The sequence below is a fragment of the Mustela lutreola genome, chromosome 7, assembly GCF_030435805.1.
Source record: "Mustela lutreola isolate mMusLut2 chromosome 7, mMusLut2.pri, whole genome shotgun sequence".
Lineage (NCBI taxonomy): Eukaryota > Metazoa > Chordata > Mammalia > Carnivora > Mustelidae > Mustela > Mustela lutreola.
The window spans coordinates 141,978,927-142,005,975 of NC_081296.1; the positions used below are offsets into that span (position 1 = coordinate 141,978,927).

General features: G+C 39.6%; 1 protein-coding gene across 1 annotated transcript; it reads right to left on the reverse strand.

Annotated features, from left to right (window-relative positions):
* Nucleotides 1-9,651: 9,651 nt before the first annotated feature.
* ADAM21 (ADAM metallopeptidase domain 21) lies at nucleotides 9,652-16,369 on the reverse strand. Its single transcript, XM_059182943.1, has 2 exons — nucleotides 16,255-16,369; nucleotides 9,652-12,180 (listed from the first exon to the last, which is right to left on the reverse strand). The coding sequence occupies exon 2, from the start codon at nucleotides 12,037-12,039 to the stop codon at nucleotides 9,880-9,882; it is 2,160 nt and encodes a 719-aa protein (XP_059038926.1). The 5' UTR covers nucleotides 12,040-12,180; nucleotides 16,255-16,369; the 3' UTR covers nucleotides 9,652-9,879.
* Nucleotides 16,370-27,049: the final 10,680 nt, after the last annotated feature.

The window sequence follows — 27,049 nt, forward strand, 5'->3', positions numbered from 1 at the left end:
GTTCCCCAGAGAAACAGAACCAAGAAGATATAGCATTTACATATTTACCCCTTCCCCAGAAGAATAGGTAAATCCCTTGAGTTTTTTACTCTTCTTGATATCCTATAACTTAAATACTATGATGTGAAATTAACAATGCCCAAATACTATGATGCAAATTCAATTATCCCATGCCACATGATTAGGGAATAAAGAAAGTGGAAAATGGAAAGAAGACAATACGAAATATGAATACAAATGTATTAATAATGAAATAGAGAGGAAATAGCCATGATACTTGCAGCTCTTGTATCTATCTATAGCTTGTATTGTAGCTGGTGTCTGTAACCATCTACTACTATCCACTCTATTCCCTTTGCCTTCAGCAAGTACTTCATCTGATCATAGTTCTTTATCTGGTGGTGTGACCCAAAATCTTCTTCCTAAAGCTTCTGGGCCATCAGTAGTCCTGTCTGTGTTGGGTTGTTAGTTTTCCACTCACCTTAGTCAGAGAACATGGTAGTACAGAGAGACACACTAAGGGATCGCCTACATTCCAGACACTCTTCTCTACCTTTTTACTCTGCCTTCCTTGCTGTGAAGCAGTAGTTCAGTTTCCCTTTAGTGATCAGGATCAATCACCCCAGCCATCATAGTAACTCCTTCAATTATCATTTCAGAAGTATGAGGAGGTGTGTGAGTTCAGAGGTGTGAGGAGCCCAAAGTGGCCAGGTGGCAATATTAGCTTCCAGTCAATAGAATCATTGTTTGTTTCTTGGCAGAAGTATTCCTTCCTCTAGGACTAAGACCTCTGGGGCAGCAAATCATGAAGTCATAGGAACAGGAAGCAAAAATTTTGCTAGTGCATCATTACGGTTAGTAGTGAGTGATGCCACTCCCATTTCCACCTCTTGATTCCTGGATCCATGAATCTCATCTGTGGGAAAAACAGCATCATGTATTGGACACCAATTCTGGGCATGTACAGCCTTCTGGAGGGCCTTTGCCCAGCCCTGCAAGGTATTGCTACCTAGCTGGCACTGTAACAGTCTTGAGAAGGCTGCTCCCCCATTCTATTAAGACAGCAGCTTCAAAATGGTGGGGAGCATGAAAACACTAGTGAATTCCATGACCGCACTTCTTTTGCTGTGCAGTGAGTTCCTTGATCAGAAGCAGTGTTGTGTGGACTACAGTGATGGTGAATAAGGAATTCTGTAAGTACCTGATGGCAGGAGTTGCTGTGTAGAAGGAAGGAAAATCTGTATCCACATTGTCTACTCCAGTAAGGATAAAATGTTGCCCCTTCCATGACGGAAACAGTCCAATGTAATGAATCACCTTCTAACATGAAGATAGTTGGCTGATTACCTCAGAGAATGGTGTCATCCTGATGATTTGGTGTTGGTCTCTGCCACTGCACACAGGGAAATTAGTGGTTGCTGTAGCCTGGTCATCCTTGGTGAGTAGAAGTCCGTGTTGCTGGGCCCAAGTGTAACTGCCACCCTCTAACCATAGCTACTTTGTTGATGAACTCTTTGGGTCATGATTGGTGGTTGGGGAAAGAGGCTGACTGGCATCTACAGAATGGGTCATTTTATCCACTTTTTTAAAAATTTAAATTCAATTTATTTAACATATACTGTATTATTAGTTTCAGAGATAATTACATATAACACCCAGTGTTCATTACATCAAGTGGCCTCCTTAGTGTCCATTGCCCAATTACTCCATGCCCCACCCACCTCCTCTCCAGCAACCCTCAGTTTGTTTCCAAGAGTTAGGAGCCTCTTATGGTTTGCCTCCTTCTCAGTTTTTGTCTTATTTTATTTTTCGTTCCCTTCCCCTATGTTCATCTGTTCTGTTTCTTAAATTCCACATCTGAGTGAAATCATATGGTATTTGTCTTTCTGTGACTGACTCATGTCACTTAGCTGAACACCCTCTAGTTCCATCCACATCATTGCAAATGGCAAGATTTCATTCTTTCTGATGGCTTAGTAATATTCAGTTGTACATATTCTATCTGCTTATTAAAATCCTCTTCTGAGGTAACCTTTTGGCTACCTTGGAGCATTCACATGGGACACAAATATGTTCATGTTTCCTTCAGAGAGGTCTATCCACATACCTCTTTCCCAAAGAGGTCACTAATTTTTGAATCACGTTCCTTCTAAGTCCCTGACCATGCAGCCACAGCCCATGAATTGTTATGAAATTCCTCATTTGGCCATTTCTCCTTACAAGCAAAGTGAAAAACCAGGTGCACATCCCAAAGTCCTGCCCACTGGTAGGATTTCTCTTCACCACTGCCTTCAGGGCTGTCCCAGAGAGGGGCTGCTGTGCCACAGCCGACCACATCAGCTTTGCCTGCATGTCATGCAGAACCATCTGGAAACCAGGCCTGAGTCTTCTCTTCCCCTGTCACCTGATCACAGGGAATTCCCCATGAAGCTATATATGCAGGTGGGAGAAAGAGAAGACAGTAGAGCAAGAGTGGGACTTTGGACATTGGGCCACTTCTTCATGTAACTTACTTCAGGGCCGGCTCAGGTCTGATCTTGTATATATCATTTCCATTTGATGGACTGTCAGTGTGCAAGCCCACGTTGTGGGTTGGTGGGTCAGAGATCACCCAGTTATGACAGTTAGCTCAGGTCACGTGGTAATTTGGTGGCCCACAAGTAAGCATTCAGTCTCTACTCAGGCCCAGTAACAGGCCAAGAGCTGAGCTGTTTCTAAAAGGGAAAGTAGTTATCTGAAGGTGAAGGCAGAGCCTTGCCCCCAGATCTTAAAAACCTGCCTTGCAATTCATCTCTAGGGGCCTGTCAAAGGCTCCAAACAGCATCTTCATCTGACACTGACACCTCAAGCACCATCAGATCTGCTGGATCATAAGCCCAAGTTACAGAGCAACTTGCATAGTAGCCTGGACCTATGGCAGAGGCTTTTCTTCTGGGCCCCACTTCAAACTAGCAGCTTCTCAGGTCACTTGGTAAATGGACTAGAGTAACACGCGAATGAGGAATATGTTGCCTCTAAAATCCAAAGAGGCCTTCTGCCCACTTTTTTGACGTGATGATCTGTTTTGTGTGTGTTGAGTTTGAGAAGTTCTTTATACATCTTAGATATCAGCCCTTTGTCTATAGTGGCATTTGCAAATATCTTCTCCCATTCCATGGGTTGCCTCATGGGGAACAAACCATGAGAGACTCTGGACTCCAAGAAACAAACTGAGGGTTTTAGAAGGGAGGGGGTGGGTGGATGGTTGAGCCTGGTGGTGGGTATTAAGGAGGGCATCTATTGCATGGAGCACTGGGTGTTGTACATAAACAATGAATCTTGGAACACTGCATCAAAAACTTAGGATGTATTTTATGGTGACTAACATAAAACAATAAAATTTTAAAAAAATAAAATTAAAGAGTTATTGTGCCTCTTTCTTGGTTATAGGAGAGCCAGATACAACTTATTCTTCATCTTAGAAGTGATAACTTCTAAGTGATATGTCCTACATGACAAGACCCCTACACATTCTGAAGTAAAAGTGAATTTTAGATTTATTTCTCACCCTAATGTACAAGTGTCTTACCAATAAGCCTAGAGTAGTTGCTACTTCTCAGTCACTATGTCTAATCAGCATAATCATCAATGCAATGGACCACTGTGACATCTTGTGGAAGGGAAAAACAATCAAGATCCCTCCAAACTGGGATGCCTGGGTGGCTCAGTGGGTTAAGCCTCTGCCTTCAGCTCAGGTCATGACCTTGGTGTCCTGGAATCGAGCCCTGCATCGGGCTCTCTGCTCAGCAGGGAGCCTAATTCCCTCTCTCTCTCTTCCTGCCTCTCTGCCTACTTGTGATCTATCTCTCTCTCTGTCAAATAAATAAATAAAATCTTAAAAAAAAAAAGATCCCTGCAAACTAAATTATGACCTAGGGATGGAGAGTTGCTATAACCCTAAAGAGATATACATTTTTGTATTATTGGCCTCACCAGCTGAAAGCAAACTGCTTCTGGTGGGCTTTATGGACAGGTGTGGAAGAAAAATGCATATGCTAGATCGATAGCTACACACCAGGTAGTGGGGGTATGTTAATTTGTTCAAGCAGTGAAACCCCTTCAGGTACGGCAGCTACAACTGGAGTCACTACCTGATCAAACTTACAATAAAATAATCTGCTGTCGTTCTCTAAGATTCATCTGTTTCCTGAACAGTCCAAATAGGAGAGTTGAATGGGAATGTCATAGGAATCACTACACTGGCATCTTTCAAATGGTGGCACTAATTTCTGCAATCCTTCTAGGGATGTGGTACTAAATGGCTTCCACTTGGCCTTTTCCACCATAATAGCCCATACTCTACAGGTCAAGGAACCAATGTAAGGAGTTTGCCAGCTGCTAAGTATGTCTGTTCCAATTATACATTTTAAAGTATGGGCATATAACTGGGCATATAACCACAGGATGGGTTCAGGGAATCACTGACCTGAGCTAAAACTGAGACAGACCTGAGCTAAAAAGCCACTGATCACTGATGTCCACAAGCTCTTCTACTCTGCCTGGAGGGCCACAGTATCGTTATGAGACCTGGAATTGGTGTCAGTTCTGAGCCTGTGCCCAGCAGTCTCTGAAAATTATGATTATTTTCTTTGCCCCAACGTACAACCCTGTTAAAAGGCACAGGTCCCTCTGGGGGAAGGCTGGGAGAAAGGTTAATCATATAAATTTTCATTGCTGTATCAGGTACCCTTTCTAAAGGGTACCCTTTCTAAAGGGTACCTGACCTCCCATTCATTGAAGAAGTTCTTCATCTCTAAACTGATTCAACTTGGGAATTGATTGAAGGACTGTGATTCATTGCGTTTATGATTTGAGTTAGACTTTCTGAAGACTTGACATAGAAATTTTTGCTTAGATACATCAAATAAGAATTTCTATTTCATTTCTAGGAACATTATGATTAACTAGCCAACACCTTAGGTGTGCATGCATGAGTCAGATTACTGTGATTGCTGGTTACACAAAAATAAAATTGAATACAATTAAAGGAAGACAAAAATGAAAAAATAGATATAAAACATAGGGGCGCCTGGGTGGCTCAGTTGGTTAAGCAGCTGCCTTTGGCTCAGGTCATGATCCCAGGATCCTGGGATCAAGCCCTGCATTGGGCTGCCTGCTTAGTGGGGACCCTGTTTCTCCCTCTCCCTCTGCCTGCCACTCTGCCTAGTTGTGCTTTCTATCTCTGTGTCAAATAAATAAAATCTTTTTAAAAATGTATAAAACATAAATGTAAAAATGAAAATTAAAGAAGACTTAAAGAGTTGATAAAACAAGAAATTAGCTGAAAAGGAAAAAAATTTTATCAAAAATTTTACGTATTTATTTGAGAGAGAGCATGAACAGGGTAAAGGGCAGAGGGAGAAGCAGGCTTCCCGCGGAGCAGGGAGCCAGATGCAGGACTCCATCCCAGAACCCTGAGATCATGACCTGATCCAAAGGCAGATGCTTAACTGACTGAGCCACCCAGTTGGCCTGGGGAGGGGGAAATAAACTGATAGACTAGAGAATCATGAGAAAAAAAACACAAATTCTATATACTATTTTCCCCTAGCACTGGAGATTTGCAGTTCTGTGTAATCAGTAAACTTGGCATTAGCTGGATGTTCTTGCTGGTGGTCTAGGGGAGGGGCCTGTTACTTTGATTCTCAGGTATCTGTACCAGCACAACCGCACCACTGTTGCCAGGCGCCTGGTAAGTAAATGCCTTCTGATTGCTTTATGTGGCTTTTGTTCCCTGAAGGCTTTCAGCATCGCTTTTAGGGATAAGAATGGCTGCTTGTTGATCTTGAACCCCAGAGCTCAGTGTTCGCTACCCCCTAATCTTCAGTGCACTCTCACAGAAAGGTAGTCAGTCACTCTTGTGTCCCTGGTTTCCATCCACACTCTGTTCACCCAGCCTGTGACCAGGCATTTTTATCTCAGGCATGAGACCCTGTTTCGAGTCTCCAAGCTTTGCAGACTCCTGCAGCAGGCACCCGTGCCATCCCTCCCAAGGAAGGAGGACTTCACTGCAGTTCTGCCTCTTGCTGGGCCCCTTTTCGGAGAGCAGTCACCCAACCAGGCTGCGGTTCATGGTTTATGGCAACACCAAGCAGATAGCTCATACCTGGGCTCGCTGTTTGTAGCCGGTTTCCCTGCTCCAATGCCTGGGAACTCTGCTGCCCTCAGGCACCCCCAATCTTTCTGTGACCCCTGGGGTTCTGAAACCATGCTGTCCCGCCTGTGATTCTGCAGTGCTTATCACCTGAGTGCCTTTCAGGCAGGGAAGTCCCTCCCTGGAGTAGATATCTCAAGGTGCCAATTTTGCTCTCTGCTGCTTATCACTTTCTGGTACCTGGTTTATGGAGGTGTGTTGATTAATAGCCATACATTTGGATGCGTTTCTGCCAATATTTTTTCATTATTGTTCTCTAATTTACTTACATTTTGTTCAGAGAACTTTTCTTGTATCATTTTAAACCTCTTAAATTTCTAGAGACTTGCTTCATAGACCAACAGAGTGAATTTTCCATGTGCACTGGAAAAGAATGCATATGGGGCACCTGGGTGGCTCAGTGGGTTAAAGCCTCTGCCTTCAGCTCGGGTCATGATCCCAGGGTCCTGGGATTGAGCCCTGCATTGCGCTCTCTGCTCGGTGGGGAGCCTGCTTCCTCCTCTCTCTCTCTCTCTGCCTGCCTCTCTGCCTACCTGTGATCTGTCTGTCAAATAAATAAATAAAAATCTTAAAAAAAAAAAAAAAAAGAATGTGTATGCTGGGGTACCTGGGTGGATCAGTCAGTTAAGCGGCCAATTAAGAGACTATTGATTTTGGCTCAGGACGCGATCTCAGGGCCGTGAGATCAAGCCCTCTCTCAGGCTCTATGCTAAATGTGGAGCCTCCTTAAGATTCCCTCTCCCTCTCCTCCTCCCCCACCCCCTGCTTGTGTGCACATGCTCACTCTCTCTAAAAAAATAAAATTTTTAAAAAAGTATTCTGCTACTTTTGGGTGTAATGTTTTCTAAATGTCACATAAAGTTGTGATACTACAACTCAAGTTGGTTGATATTACAACTCAAGGCTTCTATATCTTTACTGATTTTCTATCTACTTGTTCCATCAATTAGTGAGAGAGGAGTGTTAAAATAATCCACAGATAGGGCGCCTGGGTGGCTCAGTGGGTTAAGCCGCTGCCTTCGGCTCAGGTCATGATCTCAGGGTCCTGGGATCGAGTCCCACATCGGGCTCTCTGCTCAGCAGGGAGCCTGTTTCCCTCTCTCTCTCTCTCTGCCTGCCTCTCCATCTACTTGTGATTTCTCTCTGTCAAATAAATAAATAAAAAATCTAAAAAAAAAAAAAAAAAAAAAAAAAAAAAAAAAAAAAAAATCCACAGATAATAGATTTACATATTTCTCCTTTTAACTGCCAGGTTTTTTTTTTTTTTTTACCTTGTGTTTATTGTATTTTTATTATCATTTGCCTATGTAGTTAGGATTGTTATGTTTTCTTGACAAAGTGACCCTTTTTTTTTATCATTATGAAATGTCTCTCTTTATCTCTAACAGCATTTTTTTGTCTTCAGTCAACTTTCTCTGATGTCAGTTTAGCAATTCTACTTTTTTACAATTAGTGTTTACGTAGCTAACATTTACTATTCTAGTATCTTAGTCTATGTGATGTGCTTAACAAATAGCATGGAGGACAAGGGGAGTTAGGAGAAGGGAGTTGGGGGAAATTGGAAGGGGAGGTGAACCATGAGAGACTATGGACTCTGAAAAACAATCTGAGGGCTTTGAAGGGGTGGGGGGTGGGGGGTCGGGGTGCCAGGTGGTGGGTATTAGAGAGGGCACGGATTGCACGGAGCACTGGGTGTGGTGCAAAAACAATGAATACTGTTATGCTGAAAATAAATAAATAAATAAATTAATTAATTTTTTAAAAAGAAAGAAAATAGCCAGAGGATGCAACATGTGCAAAGCATAATGGAAAATGGTATCAGAAATATTGGAATACTGTTATGCTGAAAATAAAACAAAAACAAAAACCTATATTCTTTATACCTATTTAAAAAAAAAAAAGAAATATTGTTTGACTCAGTTTACAAAGAGTGACATTTGAAAGTTATCTGGACTGAACGCAAAAAAAAAAAAAAAAAAAAAAAAAACAACCTCTCACTGAACGCAAAAAAAAAAAAAAAAAAAGAAAGTTATCTGGACCATATACGGAAGGTGTCTGATTAGACATGTGTTTGCAAGAGACAGGATTTCCAAAAACACTGAAAATAAACTGAGAAGAAGACAAATTGGGGACCAAAACTGGGCAGTACCAAAGGGAGCATTATAAATACACATATTTTAAATATTCAAAGTTGAATTTTGAGCAAGAACTGCTTTGAATATTTAAAATATGTGCATTTATAAGCTCCCATTGGTACTGCCCAGTTTTCGTCCCCAATTTGTCTGAATGGGAAGAAATCAGAGAGGGAGACACACTGTATGAGACTCTTGATTCTGGGAAACAAACTGAGGGTTGCAGAAAGGGAGATTGATGTGGGGAGGAGGTACTGGGTCATGGGAATTAAAGAGGGCATGGTGCGGTGAGCACTGGGTGTTATATTCAACTAATGAATCATGGAACATCATATCAAAAACTAATGATGTACCCTACCTTGGCTAATTGGATTAAAGTTAATTAATTAATTAATTTAAAAAGAGGACTTAAGTATTATTTTTGCTTTTCCTGATCAATTTAATACAATTAATCCATTCACATTAATTATTTTATTCAAATATTTATTCTGTATTGGACATTGTTCTAGATATTAGGATACAACAACAAAACAGATAAAAACAACCTTGACCTCAGAGATTACATTCTGATACTCAAAGTAAATACTTCACAAGCATACCCAAATGTCAAATCAAAGCAAAGAGGGCAGACAAGACGGGCTAGGAAGCACAGAAGGAACAGGGTCAGGAGTTTTTATGAAACAAATAATTTGTTTACACTTTAACAAAATTTCATTTCTTTCTCTCTTTTGGTTATCAAATAAAGCCAAGAGGTTGGGTGGGATAAACATTATTATCATTATCCCTTTCAGATTCTGGAGTAGAAAGTTAGAAACATTTGAATAATTTCTTCTCCTTTTTTACATCTTTTAATAGCAGTAGGCACTGTTGCTATAGGGAAACCCATCCTGCACATAGCCATCTTCTGGGCACTGATGGGATACCCCATGGCACCACTCTGGAAGAGCACAGTTATTGACCTGATGTCTCAGAGTTCCCCTGATGACATGAATCTGGCAGTCTGTTTGTTCTGTGCTTATCATTGGGAAAACATTTCTATGATTCCAAATCCCAATCCCAGTCAAAATCACGTAAGTACCCAACGGCTGATAAATGGAACAGCAAGTTCTTAATTGACTGAGCCACCCAGGCAATCCTGGAAGAGCAAGTTCTGGTCAGCAACAAGAAATACATTCTCTGCATCTTTGAGAGGTTATTTTGGGAGTAAATGAAGTCTGAATCCTCACATGCCTGTCTCCAGCCTTTTTGATGAAGTCGTATTTGTGCTCAAAAACAAAACAAAACAAAAACACCAACAACAAAAACACAAAGAGGACTAACTTGGAAGAAATGGAGCTTTATTTGCTGCTTAAAACAATGACCAGTAGAAAGAAAGGTGTTAGGAATTACCTTTGCTTAATGGCAATGTTTCTGATGTTTCTGATATTGACAAGGGAAGGTCCCTGCATTTCTCTGTACACTGTCAGAAATGTGCTGAGTTTCAGGCATGTAAGAACATTTCCACTGCCAAGAGACTAAAACTTATGCATAGGATATTAAATCAGAGGCATTTTCCTAACCTGAGGACTGAGTCTTAGTCTCCATGGGACCACAATGTTTTCTAAGGTACATAAATACAGCAGCTGACAGTAAAAACAAAACAGACAAAATAAGACTCACAACTAGTAGCAAGAAAACTTTTTTGGCAGATGCTGGGCCACTGTCAACACTACCTCCGTAGCCTCTGTGCAGGCAATATGGTGGGGACCACCCATAGCCACAGTGGCAGTGATGCTTATTATTGCAGACCCCCCTCAGGTTGCAGGTCTCAGCCAGGCAGGCTTGTGACAAGAGAGACAAACTGACACACTTCCTGTGTATGCAGATCTTTCCTGGACCACACACGGTGCCATCTTTTACTTCACCCACATCGGGCGTATCCATTCCTAAGTGATAGTCAATGCTCCAGCAGGTGACACCGTTGATGTGAGTTTGCTGCAAAATCGAGTGATCTCTCAGATGGGGAATAGCTCTCACATTCTCACACTGAACTCTCCCACAAAAGATATCTGAGGTATTGCATTTCAGGTATGTCGTGCCATTTATACCACAGTGGCCGAACTGGTTTCCCAGGGAGTTGATCTCTTTATAGCAACTCTCAGGTGCACTCTTTGCTCCTTCACCAAAAATCTTCCTGCACTGGTCGTCATGGTTATTACATCTCTTTTGGTAGCAGTAGGCATCGTCACCGCAGGGAATGCCATCCTGCACGTATCCATCTTCTGGGCACTGATGGGATGTCCCATTGCACCACTCTGGAAGGTCACATTTATTGACACGATGTCTACAGAGCTCCCCTGATGGCATGAATTTACAGTCCTTGCAACAAAGCCCAAAAGCACAAGCAGCCCCAGGCCTCAGCGTACAGTTCAACAGACAACAGGGATCTTGTTCACACTGCCTTATAGATCCACAGTCACATTCCTCTTCTCCTTCAACTATATTGTTCCCACAGTGCTTCAACATGAAAACATCTTCCGGACGTGGAATGTTGTGCAGACATGATCCTTGGTTTAAAGTGGTTTTTGTAAAAGCCATATAACTACAATTGGTGAATTTCTTTCCTGGTCCTCTGATAGCATTCATGATGCAATCACTTTCCTCACATAAACAGAATTCTTCATCATGCTGCATACCCAAAGTATGTCCTAACTCATGGGCCACAGTGAGGGCAAAAAGAGACCAGGAGTCTCTTTGGAAATTATTAACCCCACAATCAATAGGAGGACGACATATTCCTGCAATATAGGCTATGCCAAGTACACTTATAAATGAATTTTGTATGAAAAAATGTGCAACATCATACTGTAGCTGGGAAAGACTGATTTGTTTCCACTGAGAGAAATCCTCCAAAACCTGTTCTATGCTTATCATTGGGAAAACATTTCCTTGATTCCAAATCTCAATCCCAATCAAAATCACGTAAGTACCCAACTGCTGATAAATGGAATCCACTATGTTAACAACAAGGAATACATCCTCCTGCACCACTGAGAAGTTGTTTTGAGAAAAAATTAAGAAATTGTGATCTACCACCACAACCAGCTCCAGAAACCATGAGTGGGTCCACCATTTATCATTAGAATTTTGTTTCAAAGTTGACTTCTTAGCCTCTTCAAATTTCAACTGTTGGAGTGCTATCTCCTTTGTTAAGCCACATCTCATAGGTGGGAATTTTGTCTCATTAGTGTTTACCTCATAAACCAAGTGTTCAAATTTGGTAGAATGCCTGATGGGCTCAATTTCATAAGCAAGGTCATTAATCTGCAGCATTCCTCGAAAACCTCCAGAACAGGTACTGAGGGCAACCAGGGACTTAGGGACTCCTTCCACATAACCATGATAGTAGCAGTCATCAGGAACAAAAGGCTGATCCTGGAGGAGGGCATGCTGGTCCATGTAGGTGAATACTGGGAAGTGTTTGGAAACCAAGAGCTTCTTGACCTTCATGTGGACAACATGTCTCCAGCCCCCAAACTGCAGGCTGTAGGAGAGCCAGCCTGGAGTTTTTGCACTTCTGCCCCTATCAGTCACCTTCATGGGGGTCACCACTTCTGGGGACCTGAGGTATTGGGAGGGCCCAGACTGAGAGAAGCCAGAAGGGAATAGAGACATTCCAACCCAGAACAGCAGGAGAACAACTCTCAGGAGCACCTCAGCCTCACCAACCACCATTATGGAGCTGCCATTACAGAGCCATCTGTCCAGAGAAAAAGCATGAGGCACTGCTGGTCTGGTTGCTCCAAACTGGTCATTGCATAGAGCTGACCTTTAAGTATGTGTGTCCTGGTGGAGTTGACCATCAGAGCTGCAGTGCTGGAAGTGAAAATAAAAGGGTGGGAATTGGTTAAGCAAAGTGGGAAAGAATCAAATGGCAAAAAAAAAAAAAAAAAGCAATTAATGAATTAAGGGGAAAAAAAAGAAAATGCTTTGGATTTTCTTTCAATAAGTGGAGATAGGAATTTAGAGGGGTACAAATAAGACAATATTGGCCATATGTTGATAATTGTGAAAGTCAGATGATAGGTACTTGGGTTTTCATTATACAATTATCTCAATCCATGTGGGGGTGGGGTATGAAAATCTCCACCAAAAAAGTTAAAGCAGGGGCGCCTGGGTGGCTTAGTGGTTTGAGGCCTCTGCCTTCGGCTCGGGTCATGGTCCTGGGGTCCTGGGATCAAGCCCCGCATCGGGCTCTCTGCTCAGTGGGGAGCCTGCTTCCTCCTCTCTCTCTTCCTGTCTCTCTGTCTACTTGTGATCTCTGTCTGTCGAATGAATAGATAAAATCTTAAAAAAAAAAAAAAAAGTTAAAGCAAAACTAAGTAGGCTTCAGAGTAGGGGGCCTCTCTATCTCAATTTGTCCAAGACCATGTTGGTTTATGCCTATTGCCCCACATAACTATTGACTCTTGCCCCTTTAGACTATCAAAACTGTAGAGATCAAAAACAATCACGGTTATGTCAGTTTGCATTGGTCTTATTATTTGCTTTAATCTTTCTTTACCACAAGTTGTTTTCTTGTCTCCTGATTGTATTTGCCTTCATAACTCTACTGGACTACAAGGTCACTGAGTGCAGAGTTTATGATTTTAACTCATTTTAGTACCCCCTATCATGCATAGTATAGTTCTTTATACAATGAAAAATGAAAAAAAAATGTGGAAAGTACTGGAGTACTTGGATTATAGATGAATGATACTTAAAATGTACTTCATTTAATTATTATTTTTAGAAGAGGAAAAAGATTCACAGAAAGCAGACATCTTTTAAAAGAATGGGGAGAACAACACTTATCTGTAAAAGAATATCGGACAAAAGAAAATACCTTATGAAGAGAAGATGAGAATCCATACAGTTTAAAGGCTTGGGAAGAAGAACTCTGTCTTCTTGGGACAGAGTCACAGAGTGTCTGGAATTTTAGGATTGCCAGGGAAAATCCCTGATGTTGGCTCAGATTTACCAACAACTTTTGACAGTGGGTATTTTCTGTACCTGGCATTCACTATGTCTAGCAACACTCACCCATTTCTATATGTATTAAACAAGTATTTGGGTGTTTCAAGCATACAGGATATTGGGCTAGATACTAGGGATCTAAAATAAAAATAGAGAGCATTAAATAAATTATCAGTTTAATTTTTGGTTGAAAAAAATTCAGAAACTTGTGGCATAAGCAAGAATGAGCTTAAAGGGCCTGTAAGTTTTACTTACTATTTTTAAATGTTTTGTATCCTTTTGCTGAGGAGAGTATCTGTAGACTCCATCTAGTCTCAACTGAGTGACAAAAATGGGGCTAAGAAGCACTGAGTTTGTAGAAAAACAGACACTCAATCAGACCATTATAATATGATCTGAACCAGATTAATCTAAGGCTAGTAACGGTTATGATTTAAGGACTCTTAGTATATAGGCCTCCATAAACTCCTGGGAGGTTTTAGCAATGCAATTTATGAAAGTCATCAAGGTAAGAGTGTTCAAATTAGCCACTACACAGGAAAATTTGGAATGCCCTGAAATACTATACCTCCTATATAAAAGGCTTGATAAAGGTTTTCTGAAATTTAATTACTTATGTAATTATTTTATTACCAATAACAAGTTGTGAGGTTGAATTTTTTCAAACAGAACAAAACCTGGATTAACTCTGTCACATACTTTTTCCAATTCTATATCAAAATTACCATACACTACTACTGCAGGGGGATAAAAAAATCTCAAAACAATGTGAGTGAAAATCTTAAAAATGAACAATCAGAACTGGAATGGTTTGTCTTGGCTCCCCACTCTAAGAAATGGAGACCAGAAGTCAGCTGATATTTCAGACCCTCCTAGGCTTTATTGTTCTTTTCTTCATTCTCCCCAATGCTGCATTTACACATCCCTAATATTCTGAGTTTCCTCATTTATGTTTAGTGTCAGCTGAAAATACATTCTGATTGCCTTTCTATTTTTTCACTTTTTATTTGTTTTTATTTTTTTTCTCCTAAAGGAGCACATTTTTTAATTATATTCAGTTAGCCACTGTGTAGTTCATCATTAGTCTTTGATGCAGTGTTCAGTGACTCGTTAGTTGTGTATAACACCCAGTGCTCATCACAACATGTGTCCTTCTCAATACCCATCACCAGGCTGACCCATTTTCCCCTCTTCTGAAACCCTCAGTTTGCTTCCTGGAGTCCATAGTCTTTCGTGGTTTCTCTCCCTCTCTGATTTTTCCTTCTGATTGCCTTTCAATCACAGATTTAAATAGTTAACTAAGTAGGCTTCCTCTTTTCCTTTTTAATAGACATTATGTAAGTTTATTATTTACTCTAGATTTGCTATGCTGGTAGATAGGGAGGACCTATTGACCTGAACAATATCCTTAGCATTAACCTGCCTTGAATCAGGTGAATGGACAGGCACTTTATTCCAAGGTGCAAGTAGCTCCTAAGGGAACAGCAAAGTTCATAGACAAATTCAACTATATGAAAACTTACAAGGACAAAGATTTCTGAGTTGGGTGAGATCTTAACTTAAAATTTTCTCTTTGTATCTTCCTTTATGTGTTTGTTATTTATTACAGAGTGGAAATTGTTGTGCATGGGAGGCTGGAGAATGAGACAAGCCAATAGAAACAAGAGTGTTATAGCGAAGGCTGCTAAGCTCTATAAACCGTGTTCTATAATTAATTTTTTTTCTCGGACCTCATTTTTTTTTACTAAAGTGAGCAAACTCAATGTCTTACAAAAAATACCTTCAGTAGTATGCTGGTAATTTTTTTTATTATTAGCTTTTTTATTTTTTATTAACATATAATGTATTATTAGTTCCAGAGGTAGAGGTCTGAATCGCCAGGTTTAAACACCTTAGACTTCATCTTGAGAACAGACAACAACAGAAGAATTCTTCAAAGAATCTTTGATCCATATTCACTGTTCCCATTATATTATTCCCAGGACCTCAAAGACCCAAACTCCTAAAGGAACATCACCCTCCATTAATACTGTGAAGTAATGTCCTTAAAAATCCATATTCTCTAACATTATTGGAATCCCAAAATAGACAACAGCCTTCCTCTATATGGTTTATCAACTCTTCCTTTCCCTACAGCTATTTCAGGTTCCTAAAGACCTCTACCTATGCATCTCCCCTCTTACCCCACCATGTTATATGCACTGTTTTCCCATCTGTCTGTCAATGGCTGGCGTGTTAGAGAGTCATGAAATCAATTTAATGGGCCCTGACCTGCAGCTTTTTCTTTAACAAAATTGAATAAAAACATCAGAGGACATTCTTAGAAATTCCTTAGCAACTCATACATATGGTGCCAAAATTTGGAGGTGTTTTTGTATGTGTGGTCACTGGATCACAATATAAAATGGATTTCTTATTCTTCAACACAATAAAAAAATATATATCTGTAGTGGTGGCAAATCTAAAGACAAATGCTTTCTCATTACCCACCTATCTGAACCCACAACCATTTCTACCTCTCTCCTAACCCACTCCATGTCCCAGTCCCAGAAGAATCCTTCTCCAGATTCAGTTCCATAGCACATCTTTTAACTACATGTGGACTGATTCTATTAATGTTCCCTACTTTCAACTCTATTTCATCTGTCCGTTATTGGCAGTCAGAGTAACCAACTTGTTCTAGTTTACCCAGGACTGTCCTGGTCTTAAAACGGAAAGTCCCACATCCCTGGTCTTAAAATGGAAAGCCCCACATCCCAGCAATTCCCTCACTCCAAGGCAAACCGAAACAATTGGTCACTTTATCTACAGCACCTTACCCCTGACCCATGCTCAAAAAGGAAGACAATGCAAAAATTAAGAAACTTCACATTATCCAAGGTACTACTCTGGTTATCAACTTGTGCAGAGACCCAAATTTGACAGATGACTTACCGACAGAAGAAACAATTGTTTTCATGGCTTTTTCTTTCTTGATGGTTGGCTCCACACCTACGAATGAGCAAAGATTTGTAGCTGACCTCACATAACAAAGGAAAACAAAGGGAAACCTCCGCCTTTCATCTCTGAGGTGACAAAGTTCTAGATTTAGTTGCTTGGCAACAAGGATCTTTCACTTCAGAAACAACTGGCTGTCAAAGATATTTTGCTCTGGCTCCACTATTTCTATACAACTTCAATATAATTGGAATTGGATAGCCTCCTCAGCTCCATTCTGTGTCCTCCTACAGTGTAGCTTCATTTCTGCTTCATAATTTTGCTCATGCTACTGTGTTGGCCTAGACTGTGTAAATCACTTTTCACAACAGAACTAAATTATATGGTCACTTTGTAGGTCAAGATCAAATTCTACATTTAGTATCAAATATTTTCTAAATAATCTAGACAACATTGATATACTATAATTCCCTTTATAATTGCCATATTCAATAATTTTTATTATAGTTTATAATCTTAAGTCTTTTTTTTTTTATAATCTTAAGTCTTAAAAATTGTATCTCCTGTTATGTTTTTGAGAAAAATATGCTCAAAATCATTTGCTAGAGAATTTATAACACAGTATTTGGCAAAATATATAATCTATAAGATGATTCCAATTATATAAATATTACATAGAATAATAATATTACTGCTAACTCTTGAGTAGATTCTATTTTAAATGGATTCTTGGCCAATGACTCTTGCTACCTGCTAATTTAACTAATAGATTCAGAGCTCTATAATTATCAAGTAGAAGCATTTTTAATGACAGTCCTTTTCTATTTCCTCTCAGAAAAATTTCTTCTATTCATGTTGGATTTCTCAGAAATCTGCTGCAGGAGTGCTGACAATACTGACTCCACCTTTGGCCCTTATCTTGTTCATGTCCCTGCAATGACCACCCTTGTTCCAGGTCTTGTGTAGGTTAATGTATGCCCTGACCAGAAAATGGGAAGCCTTCTGATCTTTCTTCTGGTGCACAGATGGTGCCATTTTAGATAACTGCCCTTTTCTCTATAAAATCTGTGGGTTAAGGTCCTGACTTTGTGGAGAGTGGCTGCACAATGTCAGGATCGTTCACCGTTTTTGTTTTTGTTTTAATTCTTTATTAAAATTAAATTTGGGTAACATACAGTGTATTATTAGTGTCAGGAGTAGAATTTAGTGATCCCTCATTTGCATATAACACCAAGTGTTCATTATATCAAGTGCCCTTCTTAATGCTTATCACCCAGTTACCCCATCGCCCTACCCATCTCTCCTCCAGCAAGCCTCAGTTTTTTTTTTTTCCTAGAGGATTTTTTTTTACTATCCTTCCTCCACTTTCCAACACCTGCATACATTAACATACATTAACATACATGTTGCATGGAGCACTGGGTGTGGTGCATAAACAATGAATTCTGGAACACTGAAAAGAAATTTAAAAATTAATAAAAATTTAAAAAAAAGAAAATTTGAAATCTTATATTTCTATAATTATGAGAGAAACATCTATAATTTCAAATTCTCCCTCAGAGGAAACTCTGGATTAACACAACTATTCTGAATAAATAAATGAGTAAGTAATACCAAAAAAAAATGTAGGGGGACAAAATTCCTAAATTAAGATTCACAGAGTGGCTGTAAGACTAAAAAAAACAAGGACATCTATACACTGCCTTTAAGAGGCTCACTTCAGAAGTAAGACATTCACAGACTGAAAATGTAGGGATGGAAAAATATATTCCATTAAAATGGAAAAGAAAAGAAAGCTGTAGCTATACTCAAACAAAATACACTTTAAAGTAGAGACTGTAATAAAAGACAAAGAGGGGTACCAAATAAAGATAAAATGGTCAATCTAGCAAGAGAATATAACATTTATAAATATATATATATATATATACACCACATATAAGAGCACCAAAATATATAAAGAAAATATTAACAGACCTAAACAGAGAAATTGAGAGTAATGCAATAATAGTGGAGAATTTTAGCACTCCAATGATATCAGTGGGGAGATCATCCAGACACAAAATCAGTATAGAAACACTCACCTTCAATGATGCATTAGGCCAGCTAGATACAGAAATTACATCCAAAAGTAACAGGATACACATTCTTCTCCAGTGCAGTGGAACATTTTTCATGATAGAATACATGTTAAGCCAAAAAACAAGTCTCAATGAATTCAAGAGGATTGCAATCATACAAAGCATTTTTTTTCTGGCAACAATGGTATTAAACAAGAAATCAATTTTAAAAAGAAAACACGACAAGTTATAAATATGTGGAGATTAAATAACATATTACTAAGAAAGGGCTGGCTTATAGAAGAAAGCAAAGGAGAAATTTAAAAAAAATAAAGGCAAAAGAAAACAGAAATACAGCATCCCAAAATCTATGGGATGCAGCAAAAGTGTTTCTAAGAGGAAAGTTCACAGCAATATAGGCTTACTTAAAGAAGCACTGGGGAAAGGACTTTAGTCCAGCCCCCAGACAGGATTCAGGAGTTGTGTTGTGTGTGCATGAACCAGGGGCGGCTCCTGGTTTTAAAAGCACAAATAATAGAGATGAGCCAACCCTGGGGTCAACTTTTAGGAGTCTTGCTGTGGGGCCTGAGACTGGGGAAGCTGTGGCTTTCAACAGCATAGACAGAAACGGAGACTGTATTTCCTGGAGAGCTCAGTGAAGAGCAGACTTTGATTTTTCTGTTCTGAGACAGAGGTTTGAATGTGGTCATTTCTGCTCTGACTCTCAGAAGGGATGCAGAGAGCCATCGGGGAAAGCCATAAGAGAACAAAAGACCAAAAAACTGGTTCTCAATGAGCCCAACTCCATGCCCTTGAGAGGAGACAGGGCAAATCTGCCCAAGCAGGGTTGCCTGAGTAACAGTACAGCAGGCTCCTCCCCAGAAGATAGGCTGGAAAACAAGAGGACAACAAACCTAGAGTCCCTATAAAAACAGGTGCACCTTGCTTGGGTCATGGTTAATACTTTGGACTCAGTACATTCAGTCAACCCTCTCCCCCCACAACAGAATGACTAAGTGGAGGAAACCCTAACAAAGAAAAAAAATCAGAGACTGTGGCCTCTGCCACAGACTTAATGGATATGGATATAAGCAAGATATCAGAAAGACTTCAGAGTAACAATTACAAAGTTGAGATCTAGGCTTGAGAAAAATGTTAGCAACAATATAGAATCTCCAAGGGCAGAAATGAGATCTAATCAGGCCAAACGTAAAAATGCTATGAATGAAAGGCAGTCTAAACTGGATACTCTGACTTCCAGGGTTAACAAGGCAGAAGAACAAATTGTGAGCTAGAAGATAAGATGATAGAAAAGAAGGAAACCAAGGAGGCCTGGGAAAAACAGATTAAAGCCCAAGAGATCAGACTGAGAGAGATTAATGGTGACATGAAATGTTCCAATGTGAAATATGGGGATCTCTGAGGGGGTGGAGAGAGAGAGAGAGAGAGAGGTCTAGAAGATATATTTGAGCAAATTGTGGCTGAGAACTTCCCTAATCTGGAGAAGGAAACAAGCATTCATGTCCAAGAGACAGAGAGGACCCCTCCCAAGATCAAAGAGAACAGATCAATGCTTTGACATATAGTAGTAAAACTAGCAAATCTTTTTTTTTTAAAGATTTTATTTATTTATTTGACAGAGATCACAAGTAGGCAGAGAGGCAGGCAGAGAGAGAGGGAAGCAGGCTCCCCATTGAGCAGAAAGCCTGATGCGGGGCTTGATCCCAGGACCCTGGGATCATGACCTGAGCTGAAGGCAGAGGCTTAACCACTGAGCCACCCAGGTGCCCTAAAACTAGCAAATCTTAAGTCCAAGGAAACAAACCTGAAAGCAGCTAGGGGGAAGAGATTTCTTATGTTTACAGAGGGAGAAACATCAGAATAACATCTGACCTGTCCACAGAGACCTGGCAAGCCAGAAAGGGATGACAAGACATGCTCAAGATACTAAATGAAAAGAACATGCAGCCAAGGATACTTTATCCAGCAAGACTGTCATTCAGAATGAATGGAGAAACAAGATGCTCCCAAGACTGGCAGAAACTGAAAGAACATGTGACCACCAAGCTGGGCCTGCAAGAAATATTAAGGAGGGGGGGGGTTATAAAAGGAGAAAGACCCCAAGAGTGATATAGAACAGAAATTTACAGAGACAATCTATAGAAACAAGGACTTCACAGGCAAAATGATGGCAATAAAATCACATCTTTTAATAATCGCTCTCAACATGAATGGCCTGAATGCTTCCATGAAATGGCACAGGGTTGCAGATTGGATAAAAAGACATAAATACATGACCTATCCATATGCTGTCTACAAGGGACTCATTTTGAACCTATACATCCAGGCTGAAAGTCAATGGATGGAGAACCATTCACCACACTATTGGACCACAAAAGAAAGCTGGGGTAGCAATTCTCATATCAGACAAATTAGATTTTAAGCTAAAGACTGTAGTAAGAGACACAGACAGACACTATATTATTCTTAAAGGATCTTTTCAACAAGAAGATCTAACAATTATAAATATCTATGCCCTCAACATGGGAGCCGCCAACTACATAAGCCAGCTGTTAACCAAAATAAATAAACTTTTTGATAATAACACTTTAAAGGTAGGAGACCTCAACACTCCACTCTCAGCAATGGACAGATCATCTAAGCATAAGATCAAAGAAACAAGAGCTTTGGATGACACACTTGACCAGATGGATGTCATAGATAAATACAGAACATTCCACCCTAAAACACCAGAATACTCATTCTTCCTCTGTGCACACACAGGAAGACCTGAATAGACCACATATTGGGTCACAAATCAGGTTTCAACTGATATCCAAAGATTGAGATTATTCCCTGCATATTTTCAGACCACAATGCTTTGAAACTGAAACTCAATCACAAGGAGAAATTTGGGAGGAACTCAAACACTTGCAGGGTAAAGAGAATCCTGCTAAAGAATGATTGGGTCAATCAGGAAGTTAAGAAGAACTTAAAACAATTCACTGAAACCAATGAGAATGAAAACACATCAGTCCAAAAGCTATGGGATAGTGCAGATGTGGTCCAAAGGGGGAAATACATAGCCATCCAAGCCCCTGTCACCAAAAAAGTAGTAAAATCCTGAATACACAAGCTAAACTTACACCTAAAGGGACTGGAGAAAGAAAAACAAATAAAACCTAAACCAAGAAGGAGAAGAGAAATAATAAGGATTAGAGCAGAGAACAGTGAATTAGGAGCTGGAAAAACAGTAGAACAGATCAACAAAACTAGAAGCTGATTCTTTGAAAGAATTAATAAGATCAATAAACCACTGGCCAGACTTATCCTAAAGAAAAGAGAAAAGACCCAAATTAATAAAATTATAACTGAAAGGGGGACAGATCATGACTAATACCAAGGATATAGAAATAGTTATTAGAAAGTATTACCCACAACTATATACCAATAAATTCAACAAACTGGAAGAAACAGATGCCTTCCTGGGAAACCTATAAACTACCAACACTGAAACAGGAAGAAATTGACAATCTGAATAAACCAAAAACCTGTAACAAAATTGAAGCAATAATGATAAATTCCCAAAAAACAGGAGTCAAGGACCTGATGGATTCCCAGGGGAATTCTACCAAACATTTAAAGAAGAAATAATACCTATTCTGCTGAAGCTGTTTTAAAAACAAAAATAAAAACAATACAAACAAACAAACAAAAAGAAGGAAAACTTCCAAACTCCTTTTATGAGGCCAGCATTACCTTGATCCCAAAACCAGACAAAGACCCATCAAAAAGGAGAATTACAGACCAATGTCCCTGAGGAATATGGATGCCAAAATTCTCAACAAGATCTTAGCCGGGGTGCTTGGGTGACTCAGTGGGTTAAGTCTCTGCTTTCAGTTCAGGTCATGATCTCAGGGCCCTGGATCTCAGGATCAAGCCGCACATCAGGCTCTCTGCTTAGCAGGGAGCCTCCCCCCGCGCCCCCCCCCCCGTGTACTTGTGATCTCTCTGACAAATAAATAAATAAATAAATAAAATTTTTAAAAAGATCCTAGCCAATAGGATCCAAAAGCACATTAAAAGGATTATCCATCACGACCAGGTGGGATTTATTCCTGGAAGGCAAGCATGGCTCAACATTTGCAAATTAATCAGTGCAATAGAACAAATCAATAAAAGAAGAGAGAAGAACCACATGGTCCTCTCAATTGATGCAGAAAAAGCACGTGACAAAATACAACATCCTGTCCTGATTAAAACTCTCCAGAGTATAGGGATAGAGGGAACATTCCTCAATTTCATAAAAACCATCTATGAAGAGCCCACAGTGAATATCATTCTCAATGGGGAAAAGTTGAGAACCTTTCCTTTAAGATCAGGAACATGATAAAGATTCCCACTCTCACCACTATTATTCAACATGATACTAGAAGTCCTAGCATCAATAATCAGACAACAAAAAGAAATAAAAGTTATTCAAATTGGCAAGAAAGAAGTCAAACTCTCTCTTCACAGATGACATGATATTTTATGTGGAAAACCCAAAAGAAAACCCAAAAGACTCCACCCCTTACTAGAACTCATTAAGCAATTCAGTGATGTGGTAGGGTACAAAATCAATGCACAGAAATCAGTTGCTTTTCTATACACAAACAATGTAATTATAAAACAAGAAATTAGGGAATTGAATCCATTTACAGTAGCACCCAAAACCATAAGATACTTAGGAATAAATCTAACTAAAAGGGTAGAGTATCTATACCTAGAAACTACAGAACACTTATGAAAGAAATTGAGGAAGACACAAAGAGATGGAAAAGCATTCCATGCTCATGGATTGGAAGAATAAACATTGTTAAAATGTCTGTCCTGCCCACACCAATCTATACTTTCAATGCCATCTCTATAAAAATACCTTTGACATTTTTCACAGAGCTGGAACAAACAATCCTAAAATTTGTCTGGAACCAGAAAAGACCTTGCATCACCAAAGGAATGTTGAAAAATAAGAACAAAGCTGGAGCCATCACATTGCCTGATTTCAAGCTATGTTACAAAACTATGATCATCAGGACATCATGGTATTGGCACAAAAACAGACACATAATAATGAATACTGTTATGCTGAAAATAAATAAAAAATAAATAATAAAAAAAAGACACATAGGTCAAAGGAACAGAATAGAGACTCCAGAAATGGATCCTCAACTCTACAGCCAACTAATCTGTGATAAATCAGGAAAACAATATCCAACGGAAAAAAGTCTCTTCAATAAATGGTGTTGGGAAAATTGGACAGCCACATGCAGAAGAATGAACCTGGACCATTCTCTTATACCATACACAAAGGTGAAGTCCAAATGGATGAAAGAGCTCAATGTGAGACAGAAATCCATCAAAATCTCAGAGGGAAATATGGGCAGTAACCTCTTCAACATCGGCCACAGCAATTTCTTTCAAGACACATCTCCAAAGGCAAGGGAAACAAAAGCAAAAATTAACTTTTGGCACTTCCTCAAGATAAAAACCTCCTGCACAGCAAAGGAAACAGCCCACAAAACTAAGAGGCAACCTACAGAATGGGAGAAGATGTTTGCAAATGACATTACAGATAAAAGGCCAGTATCTAAGATCTATAAAGAACTTCTCAAACTCAACACTCAAAAAACAAATAATCCCGTCAGACAATGGGCAGAAGACATGAACAGGTACTTCTCCAAAGAAGACATACAAATGGCTAACAGACACATGAAAAAATGTTCAACAACACTAGCCATCAGAGAAATTCAAGTCAAAACCACAATGAGATACCACCTTACACCAGTTCGAATGGCAAAAATTAACAAGGCAGGAAACAATAAATGTTGGCAAGGCTGTGGAGAAAGGGGAACCCTCTTGCATTGTTAGTGGGAATGCAAGTTGGTACAGCCACTTTGGAAAACATTATGATGGTTCCTCAAGATGTTAGAAGTAGAGCTACCCTATGACCCAGCAATTGCACTACTGGATATTTACCCCAAATATATGGGCACATGCACCCCAATGTTCATAGCACCAATGTCCACAATAGCCAAACTGAGGAAGGAGCTGAGGTCCACTTAAACAGATGCATGGATAAAGAAGATGGGGTGATATATACAATGGAATATTAATTAGCCATCAGAATGGATGAACGCCCACCAGTTATATCGACAGGGATGGAACTGGAGGGGTTATGCTAAGAACATAAGGAATAGCGAGAAGACCACAGAGGAAGGGAGGGAAAACTGAAGGGGTGGAATCAGAGAGGGAAACAAACCAGGAGAGACTCTCAACTCTAGGAAAACAAACTGAGAGTTTCAGAAGGGAGGGGGTGACTGGATGGGGTAGCCAGGTGATGGGTATTAAGGAGGGCACATGTTGTGATGAGCACTAGGTGTTATACGCAACTGTTAAATCATTGAACACTACATAAAAAACTAATATGTTGGCCAACTGAATATAATAGGAGATAAATTTTTTAAAAAGAATAGAATACCTAGGAATAATTTAACCAGGGAAATGAAAGGTCTGTATTCTAAATAGTATAAAACACTTGTGAAAAAAATTGATGACACCAATAATTGGAAAGATATTCTATTCTGTGCCCATGGATTGGAAGAATCAATATTAAAAAGTCCATACTACCCAAAGCAATCTACAGTTTCAATGCAATCCCTATCAAAATTTAAGGACATTTTTCACATAACTTGAAAAAAATAATATCTAATTTCTATGGAATCACAAAAGACCCCAAATAGCCAAAACAATCTTGAGAGAGACAAAGCCAGAGGTATCATATCCCCTGATTTCAAACTATATTACAAGTTTATAGTAATAAAATAGTGTGGTAATGGCATAAAAATAGACACATAAATCTAAAGATCAGAATAGAGCCCAGAAGTAAACCCATGCATATGGAGTTTACTTGCACAAGGAGGCAAGAATGTACAATAGAGAAAGAACAATGTCTTCAGTACATGATGTTGAGAAAACTGGATAGCTGCATTCAAAACCATGAAACTGGACCACTATCTTACACTGTATGTAAAATTCAACTCAAAATAGGGGTGCCAGTGTGGCTCCATTAGTTAATTGTCTCACTCATGAATTCAGCTCTGGTCATGATCCTCAGGGTCATGACTAAGAGATCAAGCACTGTATCAGGCTCCCTGATCAGTGGGGAGTCTGCTTGATATTCCCTTCCTCTCCTTTGCCCCGCCTCTGCCTCACATGTGTGTGCTCTCTCTTTAAATAAATAAATGAATAAAATCTTAAAAGAGAAACATTCCTTCTCTCCTTCGACCTCTCCCCTCACCCATTCACATTCTCTCTCTCTCTCTCAAAAAAAAAAAATCAGGGGCACCTGAGTGTCTCAGTTTGTTGAGCACCCACTTTTAGCTCAGGTCATGATCCCAGGGTTCTGGGATTGAGACTTGTGTTGGGCTCCTTCCTCAGCAGGAAGCCTGCTTCTCCCTCTCGCTCTGCCTGGTGCTCCACCTGCTTTCACTCTCTATCTCTGTCAAATAAATAAATAAATAAATCTTTAAAACAATCAACTCAAAATAGATTAAAGACTTGAATTTAATACTTGAAATCATAAAATGCTAGGAAAAAACATAGGTGGTAAGCTTCTTGACATTGGTCTTTTTTTTTTTTTTTTAAAGATTTTATTTATTTATCTGACAGAGAGAAATTACAAGTACATTGAGAGGCAGGCAGAGAGAGAGAGAAGGAAGCAGGCTCCCTGCTGAGCAGAGAGCCCGATGCGGGACTCGATCCCAGGACCCTGAGATCATGACCTGAGCCGAAGGCAGCGGCTTAACCCACTGAGCCACCCAGGCGCCCGACATTGGTCTTAGCAAATTTTTTTTCTGTGACTCCAAAGACAAGGGAAACAAAAGCAAAATTAAACATATGGGAATATTTCCAATTAAACAGCTTCTGTACAGGAAAGAAGACCATCAAAAAATGAAACAACAAACTACAGAATGGAAGAAGATATTTGCAAATCATACATTCAATAAGGAGTTAAAATCCAAAATATACACAGAACTCATACAATCTAATAACAAACAAAATAAACAGTCATTAAAAATAGGCAAAGGATGTGAATAGACATTTTTTTTTAAAGAAGACATTCAGATAGCCTACAGGCACTGGAAAAATGCTCAATATCACTAAACATCAGGAAAATGCAAATCAAAACCACAGTGGGATAACACCTTACCCGTGTCATACTGGTTATTATGAAAAAGACAGCAAATAACAGGTCTTGACAAGTATGTGCAGAGAAGGGAACTCTTGCACACTGTAGGTGGGTATATAAATTGATACTATCATTATGGGAAACAGTGTGGAGGATCCTCAAAAAATAAAAATACTGGGGTGCCTAGGTGACTCACTTGGAATAACTGACTCTTAGTATGGGCTCAGATCCCATTCTGAGGGTCATGGGATCAAGCCACACATCAGGTTCTACAGTCACCTGGAGTCTGCTGGAGATTCCCTCCCTCTCCCTCCACCCACTTGAGCACTCTTTCTCTCAAATGAATAAATAAATAAATAAAATCTTTTAAAAAACTTAAAAATAGGGCTATCATATGATCAGCAATCCCTCTTCTTGGTGTTCATCCAAAGCAAACAAAGTCACACTTTGAAAAGATATGTGCACCCTTATGTTTGTTGCAGCATTATTTACAATAGCCAAG